Source organism: Athene noctua, chromosome 13 (genome assembly GCF_965140245.1).
Source record: "Athene noctua chromosome 13, bAthNoc1.hap1.1, whole genome shotgun sequence".
Taxonomy (NCBI): domain Eukaryota; kingdom Metazoa; phylum Chordata; class Aves; order Strigiformes; family Strigidae; genus Athene; species Athene noctua.
The window spans coordinates 12,886,054-12,898,125 of NC_134049.1; the positions used below are offsets into that span (position 1 = coordinate 12,886,054).

The following is a 12,072-nucleotide window of genomic DNA, read 5'->3' on the forward strand; positions in this document are numbered from 1 at the left end:
TTTCCTTATTTTCTGTAGAGGCAAACCAGGACCATGGTAGGCTACAGTGCTGTTCTCTTATAGTCAAAACGAGACACTTGCAGAAATTGAAGTTTTATTGAAAACCATTTTTAAACAGCAACAAAGTTAAAAATTCAAACGCTTTATTTCAAATAGAAACCAGCAACACATGAAGCAAATAAGTGATGGCAACACTGGCACTTAAACATCTTATAAACCAAATATTCAACAAAAATAGATGTCAGCTTATAAGTACATGATCCACATGTGGCAATATATACAGCTGAGTGAAAAATATAAAAAGAAACACTGTTCTGCTTAAGAACATGATAGTGAAGACTTTGGTAGCAAAAATGTCTTTGTTTTTAAAACTGGAGTCTTCAAAGATGTTTCCTTGAATCCAAAGACTAAAAGTTAAACAGACCTATCCCATTACACTGCTGGAGGTTACTGTCCGTGGGTAGTTCACTGACTATTGATCCTGTTGGAATCGCACAGTGATAATCGGCTAACGCAAGGAAAAAGGCAGAGTGGGAACAGTTGATTGTACACAGGAAGACCACCAAATCAATCGATTCCTCTTCCTCACTGGCACACCAAAAACCTACTGCTCTTCTTGCTCGTGGCTGGTGTGAAGACTTATTTTTTGGACTTCCAGCTCTTCTGCACTGACCATGGAGGGATCGATGGCTGCATAGCGGGTACCATGGAACTGCAGTAAATGGATCTGTCGGACACGGAAAATAACACGAACAGGTATAGAAGCACAAGGTTTTGGTAAAAGAGGAACATTCCTTCTGAGTAGCTTCTGTGAGGGTGAAATCCTGGCTCTGGAGTACAAGAGTTCAGAGAAAGGACAGAGGAAACGGGCAACAGCCAAACGCCCAAAGCCAGCCCTCCACAAGTGTGGCTGCTCCCAGCCCTGCCCTTTTGTGTCGGCCATCTGGGAGCCAGAGTGAACAGAGCTCAGGCAAGTTCAGAAACAAGAGCAAGCACAGAGAAGCAGTCTCCTACTGCTGTTCTGGCTACATGTGTCAGTGCACTGGATTTGAATCCAGACTCACCTGAATATACAGGTTGACCTCAGCACTCCTGCAGAGATAGGGGAAGTTGCCTCCTGTTTTGAGATGAGCTCTTCTGGCATTAGGATAAAGCTTATACATTTCTTCTTTTGCTTCAGTTGAAAGCGCGCTTTGGTCAAACACCTACATAACAAGTCATGGCAGTTAGTTCTGAATCTAAGCAGATTTTGCTTATTAAAATCAGACTGGATATATGCTGCTCCTAGAAGCAATTCTCAGTTTCTCTGTACAACAGGGTTAATGAAAACAACCAAACACGTTAGACATCGACAGCTCGAGAGCTAACGCTGCGATACGTGAACATATGGCTGAGTTGTTGCACAGAATATCCAATTCATAATGCAACACAGAAGTATCACGCTGTTGCCCAGTCGGTAGAAGGCTTATCTAAATATGAAGTTAATGCTGTAAATATTTATTAAGTTGCTAACAGAATATCCAGGCCCCACCTGCCAAGGGGAGGAAACAGTGTTTAAAAACAAAACAAAACCAAACCAGGATTACATTGAGATTAACTTACATCCATAATGGTTACGGGGATGTCTCGAATTTTATGAGGTTCTACATAGGAGTTCTGGCAGTTGAGGGTAAGTCTTGAAGCGAGCTCGCTCTGGCCCAGACTCTCCAGCTTTCAGTAGAGAGAAACACAGATTAACAACACACTTCACTGCAGGAAGTTAATGCAATATTAACAATACACCCAGAGACGTCAGCTCCTTAAAGGGGAACATGACTGCACTTCAAATGAAGATTAGAGTTCCAACTTAGTATCTCTCTACATGAAACAAATGCTTAAAACATGTTCTATTAGCTGCTCCTGCCTCCCGAGCATGTGGCCTACAGATGTATCCCAGCGCGTTCTCCTCTTCCACCTCAGTTTAACTTCCTCTCTTCTGATCTACATAAACAAACTGAACTGTAAGGTAGAGGGTCACACCATCAGTTAAATCGCTGGGGCTGTGACAGCACCTGCTGAGGATCCATTCCTTACTCCTCCCTTACGGGTAAGTAAATGAAGAAAGCAGCGGCAATTATCTACAACCTCCTGCTAAGGAAATCTTCTAGCGAGACTGACATCACAGCAGTTAGAGTACACAGCTACCTACCCTGTCCACCATGAAATCAATCCCATCGGCCATTTCAGGATCTAGAGGACCAGATGCAAAATTCCCAAGGACAATTTTTTTCAGCATAAAAGCAGGCATCAGCCAAAAGCTAAAATAGAAAGGAGATGTAACACATCTTCAAGCACCCAGGACTCCCAACATTAAGACGCTTTGTTGTAAGCACTCCCTTTCCTTGCACTAACATTGTGCTTTAACTTCAAATGAAATCCTGAAGAAGATTCAAGAGCACAGAGATAGAAAACCTTGCAGCTAGGTGCTTGAAATGCTCTGGGAAGATGTTGGTCTTACATTACAAAAGGGTATTTTAAACATGGTGAATAACACTTTTCTCACTATAAATGGCTTTGCTAGAAAACAGGCAGAGTTCTTAAATCTGACCACACATCCACAGAGGATCACAGGACAACTCAGCTGTCAAATTCCACACTCCCAATTGTGAAAGTTTCCATTTTCCTCATGGGGTGGCTTTAAAAGTCACAAGTATTCCACCCTGCACCTCCCTCCCCCCAGCTGGGTACAGGTTAGACACACATCCAACCAGATGAGTGTGACATTTCATTACAAAAAAATTAAGGCTACAAATCTGATTGCTTGTCTCAGTCTTCCTTACCTGTTTGCTGTCCATGTCTGATTGAAGATAGAAGTGTCACTAAAGGAATTACACAGGATGAGAGATTGAACTCTGGGAGATTTGTGTGTGTATTCAGCAAATTTTTGAGCCAGAAAACCTCCCAGAGAAGCTCCAAAGAGGTGAACCTAATACAAGGGAAAAAAAACAGATCATGTTACACTTGTGAAATAAGCAACCTCTAAGCACAAAATTTCAATTTTCATTTCAAAAATAAGTCATGCAAGTTTTACCCTGTCCTCATAACCTGTTACTTAAAAGAAACTCTTCTATGCAGTTTTTGGTTTTATGTGTGGTATAAACATGATAAATACTGAAAAAAGGAAGTGTTTCCGGGTCACAGTTCAAATTTGTTTGCTCACCAAGCTTAAGAGAAAATTCAAACATTTCACTTTGTTTTCAATAGCTAGCCTAATCCAAGATACTTTACTGTGGTATTCTGTACTACATGAGTTAGGAAGGATAACTTCCACAGGATCTCATGAAAAACTAGTTAATCGGTACAATTTAATAAGCCTAGAACAGTAATTGAATTTAGACCAAGTATGAAAATTTTCAAGGGTATTCACCTTCAAAAATAAACTTGTTTCGAAAGTAAAATTGCAATACAGCTTCCTGATTTATAGGCTGCATTTTTGTATCATATTTTGTACACTTGCTCTTAAATGAGATGCTTTCAAGCAATAGGGTTTTATTGCAACTATATACACATTTCCCCATCTCAAAGCACTCACTTTATCCAGCTGAAGGTGGTCTAACAGTTTTCTGAATCCATCACAGAACTCAAGGTGATCCCAGTACACCGGATACTGCAACTAAAACGACAGGAAGTTAGAAAAAGCCGGTCTCTGATCAGTACCTGTCAGCTGCCCACTTGAAAGTCACACCAATTCTGACATTAAAGGTTTCAAGACAGCAATCTGCTTCTCCTGTACCATGAGGCTCATGCTCCTCAGCAAGGTCCCTACAGCCAGGGTGTGAACACCTCCCCCTCGCCTGCACAAAAATACACAACTGAAAGCACCCCAGAGCAAGTTTGCTGGGAAAAGTGCAGCATTGCTTCATCCTGTAATGAGGGGAATGAGAGGCCGGAATGATTTTTCAGCAATTTCATAGCATGTAAAGTTGGCAGGTACAGAAATCATTACTTGCTGCTAGAGAAACAGCAGTACTCCAAAAGCCATACTGTTTAGCAGAAATATTGTTGTAGAAAATCACTGCAGTTCAGCTTTGGAGCTGAGAAGCCACAAACCAGCATGCTGGGAGGATTTTAAGGAGTGACTTAGCATTTGCAGCCAGGCAGGCTAAGAGCCAGGTTATCCACCATCCCTAAGGAAAGCATGAACTAACCCAAAGCCTCATGACTAACAAAAAATCCAGCTGGAGGCAAAGATGTGGTGGCCAGGGCACACAAGGTTGAAAACAGACCAAGATGTTAATAATGTGTACGTGCAAGGGTGTGAGTAAATGCTGCTGTGAACATACAGCAGATTTCAGCCTGGATCTGCATGCTACATACTCTGGGGTGCAACTTAGCATCAGGTGGTGCAACTTAACATCCCTTAAAAGATGTTCACTTTCATTATCCAACCTCCAATTAGAGCAACAAGCACATATATGCTAACTTGGACACAGGACTGAGAATACTCACAGCGATAACTCTGTAGCCCCAGCCAGTCAGTGCCAAAATTTGCTGGAAAAACACATCTGCAGTTCCACTTACAGGAGGGAGAAATATGAGTGGGCACCGAATGCTCCTAGGTCCCGCGTCATACAGTGACCAGACTTTACTGTCATCATCGTCTACTATTATCTGGAAAGAGAGAGGTATGGGGGGAGCAGAAACATACAAGACAAGTGAGGTTCTTCAGCCAGCTCCCAGGATTGCTTCTACAAAATTTCTGTCATCTAGTAAATATTATAATACCCAAGACCCTTTGAACAAGACCATCTTTGACTTTTCTTCACAATAGCTTTCTTCTCCAAGGCTGTTTACCAATTGGAATTACAGTGTTTGTGTAGCTACAGCTGGAGCAGAACTGCAGCCAAGCGCTGTCAGACCAAATGCTTTGTGTGTCCTGACGTAAGCTGGATAATGAACACAGCACCTTGGGAGAGGGGTCACCATGCCACTGCCCAGGAGAGACCAGGAAGGTCAGTTCAAAGTACAGAGAGCAGCAGCTGTAGGCTGGAAGAGCCAGCACTGCCCCCGGGGACAGCTTTTAAAACAAGCATCCACATTTGCATTCACTGGACAAAAGATGTTACAGGTCTGGATACATGCGAGACCACTGAATTAAGCAACTAACACCACAAATTATTGATCTGAAACGTTATAGCTGCCTGCTGGAAACAGAGACACACACAACTCCCAAAACAGCACTGCAAAGCTGACCTGGAAAGAAAAATGCTTCCGTCATCTGGCAGCAGGTCAGGAGCATCTGGAGTGCCTAGGACACACAGCTGGCTGAAGCAGATTATTCACACATGAGCTGCTACACTTAACAAGCAGTTCCTCATACAGTGCCCATCTCAATGCAGAAGCTAGAAGTCCTAGCACAATTAGTACCTTTAAAAGTATAACAATTAGGTAAAGGTCTTTTGTAGCAGTGCTGGAGCCCAACTTGTTTCTACAGGGCCTATTCTACCAGCAAACCATTTTGTGTATTTAGGATGCTCTTCCAGCACTCCACAACCCAGCAAAAGCGTGCAGCTCATACCAGATTGACAAGCATAAACCTCTGGGGAAAGCCCGTGTCACACAACAGGAATTCATCTCCTCTGTAGCAAGATTTTATAGCTTTTTGAACAGCAATATACAAGCACAATTTGCTTTTCCATCACAGCAGTTAAGCTTCTCAGGGAATCGAAGAGCAGCGTATCACAAATCAGATTTGCTTGACTAACAAATCTGCTTGTAATAAAGCCAGTATTTCAGCTCTGGGAACATGTGAGCAATCACATGATACTGTTGTTTTGTAAAGTCTCTATGAAAAAAAAATAAAAATAAAGATCGCATACCAGAGCTTCCAGACCACTGAAACCATTTAAAAATAAACCTTGTATGAAAGCCCTCCCAACCCCCCATCAAAACAACCCTCTGCACACAACTCCAGAGCTCCAGGCCTCGCTGTTCTCAGCTGTTATTCCAGCAGTAATTTTGGATCCGTTCAGGGTGCCTGTCAGTGGCTACTACAAATTTTACCTCTAGGAATATTTCCAAAGGCAAACCATACTCCTTAAAATCACAAAACCAAAGCTGGTTCACATCAAGAGAGCTGAGGCTGAGCGATAACATTTCATTCCTCAAGCCCAAACAATGAATGGGTTTAGACAATTGTGCTATTTGATTTCTAGCCACATACCGGATAGTCTAACTCAACTCCCAGACAAGCTGAGCGCTGTGTAGTCAGTCAGCGCCGTGGTTAACTGCTGACTTGGTAGGTCACCAGCCTTTTTCTTGTTCTGATCGATCAATCAAGATCAGCTACAGTTTACACAAAGGGTAAAATCTGCACTGCATTGAACCAAGGGGCAGAACTCCCCCCGCCCTGAGTTTAGCAGAGCCAGGGTGTCCCCTGCTGAAGACTTTTAGGAAGGACTTATCTAAGACAGCAAGCGATGGATGAACATGGAGGCTCACAGGCAAAGCTGAAGACTTAGTTTAAACGTGTTGTTTTCTGTACTGTACTTCCTACAGCAGGAAGGGCGATGGAGCTGTGCATTTCCTGCTCCTGGCAGGAGGAACATCTCAGCCCGTTTTCAAACTGCTCTAACTCTGCTTCCTTAAGTCGATCTGACAGCACTAATGTGTGCTTACCTGCACTGATGATGGTTAGTCATTCCCTCCTCTGTACTGCACATGCCTTGCCTATACCTCTGGGGGGATAATGCAAGAAAATGTATTCCTAAAGACTGCTTCAGAGATTAATTATATCTTCAAATTTTGCTTTTTTTCCCTTCTTTATCCAGAAGCCAGAACTGATCTGTTTATTTCTACCATCTTCATACCCCACATTCATCACTGTAGCATCATTTTACTTCCGAGTAGACTAAATCACTCAAGAGTAGTCCTTAGTCCAAAGGTCACCAGGTCAACAGCAGCTTCAGTTTACACATGTCCCCATTTATGAAATCCTGAGTAGTCGCCAGCAGCTGAAGGCAGTGGCCCCTGGCAGCGAGCTGCAGCGTCACATAGTCCCCACGGCAGCAGCAACGTGTTCCGCTGTAACCACAACCTCCAGTTCCTTTCACTTACTGTACTGCATCTCATAAAACAGCACCTCAGAACACCCACATGTCTTTCCACTGAAATACTGCCTCCAGACTTTGCTGACCTGGCACTGCCTGGAGGCAACAGGATGGCACAGAGTCAGCAGATCTGTTACTGGCCAGAAACAGAAAGAAGCTGGACAGCCAAAGCCTAGACAGAGTGTGCACAGTCAACAGCAATGGATCGTTCTTATTTACAGAAGACAAACAGGCAAAAATGAATGAGAAACCCTAAACAGAAAATCCTGCAGTATAATGGTAATTTCTTAGAGAAAGCTACACAGCACTTGGTGGAAATAATACTAGGCACATTTAAGCATCTGTTGTTCCTTAGTTTAGGGTGGAGTTGAGAACAGTCTGTGTCAGGTTAAGGGTTGGACTAGATGATCTTCAAGGTCTTTTTCAACCTTGATGATTCTGTGAAAGGAAGTGGAGAAATCCAAGCAAGAAGGGAAAGTGGTTGGACAGTGTGATTAAGCATGCAGTGCTTAACCAAACTTTTTTTCCACTGTGGTTAAGGCATCTTTCCACTCTCAGGAACCCTGTGTGCAGTTCCACTGCCGAGAAGTTGCCTTCACACTCTGCTTCGGCCTGAAGAGGATGGGTAGGAACTGTGGAGGTGGCTCTGGCAGCACGGCCCCCGGGTCAGCTGCCCTGCCTGGTGCGGTGCAGCACCCACAGGCAGCTTTGGGAGAGGCCACGCACATGGTGCCCAGCCCACGCTCTTTCCTCGGCACGTGCTCCTCAGCATGACTGGCACCAGGGCTCCAGGCACCGCTGCCATGGCTCACAACTGTCAGCCTCTGCTCCTCACTGCCACGTGTGGAAGTGACCTTTGAGAAGCATGTGAAAATTAAGAGTGTGCTTTCATGCACTCATAGCACATGTGGGACAACCGTTCAGAAGATAAGCCAGGTCACTAGCACAGTCACAACTGTTATCCATTAACCAAACAGCTTAGTCTCCCGACTACAAAGCAAGAGGAGATATTTCACCCATTACAGTTGTACATACCTTTTTAAGAGGAACTGTGCTTCTGAACCAGTTATAGTCAGGAGAGACTTTAATCTCTCCCATGATGTTTAGAAAAAACACAGTTTAGGTCAGCCTGAAAAAAAAAAAAAAAAAAAAAAAAGAGAGACAAAGTTAGAAATCAATACAACAGCTTTACAGCAGGCAGCACTCAAAAGCTGTGCCGTGTACATAAAGCATTTGCAGGACAAGTTTGCTCTTATCAGTTGATTGTATTACCTCTGACTCATGCCAAGTTTACTTATCCTCAGTTTTCATCACAAACCATTTAATTATTCTCCCAAGAGACAGTCACCTGACTGCCTTACTGTACCGGCCTCATTATGAAATGATGACGTTTTTCTAACAGCATTCCCATGTAACAGTTGTACAGAAAAACAATTGTATTGCAGGCTGTAAGTGGCTTAAAAAGCTAAAGCATGTTTTCAGTTTGGTTTTAATTTATAAAGCACTCCAAATTTATATCTAATAAATATTCATACAATTTACTCCGCAGTTCAAACAAAAGACTTACATTATTTCATGAACCCACTGCCTAAGTATTCAGACCACGTTCTTCCATCTCAGTATAACTGACCCAGAAGAGTCCCAAAGCACATTGGGAATCAGCTGATCTGAGTCTTAATTTACGGAAGAGCCCTGAAGTTTTAATTCTATCCACACAGGAGCTGACTCATCAGGAGTTACCAAAGATATCTTCGAAGCACACCAATTAATACAGAACAAAATGGTTCAGAGTTGGGTCCACACAGGAATGCGACTAATTCACTCTGAAGTCAGAATGTCCTAGCATACATAAAGAGTGTCTTATAATGCCCCATTAATTAGTAATAAACACTTAGGTAATGTCTAGGTTTAACTTTTTTTTTTTTAAATCAGTGAAGGCCATTAGCTTCCATTTACACAACAGATGGTATCAAACAGTTTCAAAGCTTGCAGACTCAATAGCTTTACTCTGAAAGCCAACTGCCCCAGGAGATTATTTTCATGCATTCACACAGAGCGCTGAGCATAATAAAACAAAGCAACTTTTGCTCTTGTTACTTAACAGTTGCCAAGTATAAATCAATAGGTTTTGTCTCAATTCTTCATCAAATAAGACCTTGGTATGTTCTGTGAGTCACTCCAATTCATTTCTCCCGGCAGGAAAGCTGCCAGTGTGCAGGCTTAGCTAGCATATTGGGTTACAGCTGGATTAACAGTTATTACAATTTCCTTATCTTTCAGTCTTCATTTCCCATTTTCCAAGTACAGAAAACATGAAATTTAAAAGGGAAATTACTTTCTAATTTGCAAGACACCACACATCTTCCACAGAGTACATGTTACACTCTCATATCCAACAAGGGTTTCAGGTAGGAAACTGAGCTGTGTGGCCATTGTTTCAATATTGCATAGCTTAGTTTTGGTGCTTGCATCAACTATTCTGCTCTTTGTCCTAGTCTGGCAGCAGGTAAAATTACAGTGGAGATAAATATCTATTCATACAACCTGAAAAGCAGAAGCAGGCATAAAGATGCATCACTGGACTGAGGGGAAAAGCTGGTCATGAGAGAAAGAAGGCAGCAGTTCAGAATACCGATTCCTTTCTGTTGCCACACATCAACTACTTTACAAAAAGCTATTTAGCAAATGATGATGTGACGAAATTACGGCAGAAGTAAACTATAGCACATGCCTTTAAACAATAGATTCTCTCTGAGTATCATATTAGAAGAAGGCCAAGAAACACAAGTCATGGTCAGAGCCTCACTATGCAAGGCACTGGGCAAACACAGGGGCACGGGAAAGGAAGACTTTCTGCTAATAATTCTGGTTGCCTTAAAGGATCGTCAATATTTTCCTGCTGTGATCACCTCTCTTTTTCTGCCACCTCAGTCTTAATGCACCATTAAGCTAATTTTTGCGGGCTGGCAGATCACTTGGGAGCACAAAGCTGTCTATTGTTAGACTAGGTAAAGTAAGGGTATGATGCAGATGAACTTTGTCCTGTCAGCATACCTCAGCTTGCACCACTGTGAGTTAAGAGTCTATCTGAAACCTAAATTTTGAGCTTCCCACTTCACCTCTTACCACTCATGGAAGCAAACTACTGGCCACCAACACCTGGGCTGATTTCCTCCAGCAAATTTCTTGTGAAGGTGCATCTGTGACCACCACTCCTAAGGACTGTTCCTTTTTTAAAGCAAGAACTTTCTTTGATTATAGAAGTTTTTGCTGAAGTCGATGTCCTATTACTGAATTTCTTTTTCCTTGGCACAGAAATGCAGCATTAAATTTGCGCACACAAATATCCATGTCAACAACAACTATGTGCTCTTCCAGCCACAGAAAAGCTGAACCATGAACTCAAAACAGGAAGTCAGCCAAAGGTAACTCAAATCAAAGAACCTGATGCTGTTCATGACCCAGCCTCTAAAAACCCGTTTCATTTTCAGTAAAACCAGACAATCTGAAGAACTCTAACCTCTTGAAAACAATTCCTCTAAAGGAAGACTCACCTAAGGATACACTGAGCAAGTAATAATATTCTCCTTGTGAGTTATCCCCACTACACTAGTGACATGTTCTATTTGTTACCAATTTAGAAAGACCTTGATCCTGCCACTCGAGAGAAAACCCCTGTCAGAGTGGATTAGACGAGCGGCGACGCTCTCTTCTGCCCCACGCTGTGTCTGTGCGAGCCAGGGCCGCTGCGCAGCCGCTCTCCCACTGAGATGGCCACAAAGTGCCCACTCCCACTCCCAAGACACTTGAATCAGCAACACCAGCACCGACAGCTGATGCGGGCTGCAGGCAAACGCCAGGAAATGCAGGGGAGACACCAGGGCTACAGGGGCTTTATGAAAGCCAATTCTTCAGGCAGTGAAGAATTACAGACAACTGGGACGCAGCACCAGTCACCTTCCCCGCTTCCTCAGCACCGTCCCCAACGACCCCAGCCCCCGCTCCATCCCCCCTCTTCAACCACATGCGGCTCCCCCAGGAGAAGGGGGGGGGGGGGGGCAAAACCCCACTCAGCACCCCCAGCCCAGGCTCTCCTCCCTGCAGCCCAGGCTGAGGCGGCCCCTTCCCCTGAGAACCCCCCGGGACGATGAACCCCCAGGGCAAGGCCCCCTACAGGCCGCGTCCCGAGCCCCTTCCCCCACCCCAAGCCCAGGGACACTCAGGGGTCGTGACAACCCCGCCCCGGGGCCTGAAAGATACACCCTCCGGCCCGACGCCTCCTCAGAGCCCCCCGACCCTTCAGGCACAGCCTCGCCCAGAGGTAATGCTGCACCGCAACCAGAGAGATCCCCTCGATCTCCTCAGGGCGCACCCAGCCCCTGATCGCTTCCCTCTCCCCGGGCCTTTAGGGCCCCCCCGGCCCCTGAGGGCCCCCTCCCGAGATCAGGGCCCCGCGAAGAGGGGCAGGCCTGTCTCCACAGCGACGACCCCTGGCCCCCAACCCCTCCTCCGCCTTCCCCTTTCGCTGCTCGGCCCTCACCGGCTCAGCAGGGCCCGGGGACGGCGGGAACCGCTGCTCTTCCCCTCCTCCCCCAGCGCACCCAAGCGCGGGGCAGCCGCCACCGGCCGCTACTTCCGGGTGCTGCACACGCGCCGACCACGTGACAGAGGGGAGGAGCGCAAGCAGACCGGAAAATGGACGGCCGCCATTGCTACCGAGGCGGAAGTAAGCGGTCGCGGGGCCATGCTACCGAGGCAAGAAACACGTGGTCAGGCTGTGAGGCGGTGATTGGTCGGCGGGCTGTGAGGGACCACGGCCTTCATTCCTGCCCCTCAGGCCGGAGCGTCTGAGGAACTCGCAGGTTCCTCGCAGAATTGAGTTTTAACGTAGAAAAAAAGATACTGCGAGTCTCTAGTGGTGCTTTATTCTGCTCTCTGCCGCCTCTTTGCTTCGCGCAAGCGTCACTATGACCTGCCCCTGTCA

At 45.1% G+C, this 12,072-nt stretch overlaps 1 protein-coding gene across 1 annotated transcript; it reads right to left on the reverse strand.

The window, feature by feature from the left end:
• Positions 1–77: 77 nt before the first annotated feature.
• SPG21 (SPG21 abhydrolase domain containing, maspardin) lies at positions 78–11,728 on the reverse strand. The gene is made up of 9 exons (XM_074917333.1): positions 11,629–11,728; positions 8,124–8,217; positions 4,489–4,650; positions 3,572–3,652; positions 2,820–2,965; positions 2,189–2,297; positions 1,603–1,710; positions 1,065–1,205; positions 78–727 (listed from the first exon to the last, which is right to left on the reverse strand). Exons 2-9 carry the CDS (start codon positions 8,184–8,186, stop codon positions 605–607), a joined length of 933 nt encoding a protein of 310 aa, XP_074773434.1. The 5' UTR covers positions 8,187–8,217; positions 11,629–11,728; the 3' UTR covers positions 78–604.
• Positions 11,729–12,072: the final 344 nt, after the last annotated feature.

Excerpts from the sequence above, each read along its gene's own strand:
- SPG21 (XM_074917333.1), bottom strand. The coding sequence starts at position 8,186 with ATGGGAGAGATTAAAGTCTCTCCTGACTATAACTGGTTCAGAAGCACA. Across the intron at positions 1,206-1,602 it reads TCCCCGTAACCATTATGGAT|GTGTTTGACCAAAGCGCGCT; the intron begins GTAAGTTAATCT and ends CTTGTTATGTAG. Across the intron at positions 728-1,064 it reads AGGTCAACCTGTATATTCAG|ATCCATTTACTGCAGTTCCA; the intron begins GTGAGTCTGGAT and ends CGTGTCCGACAG.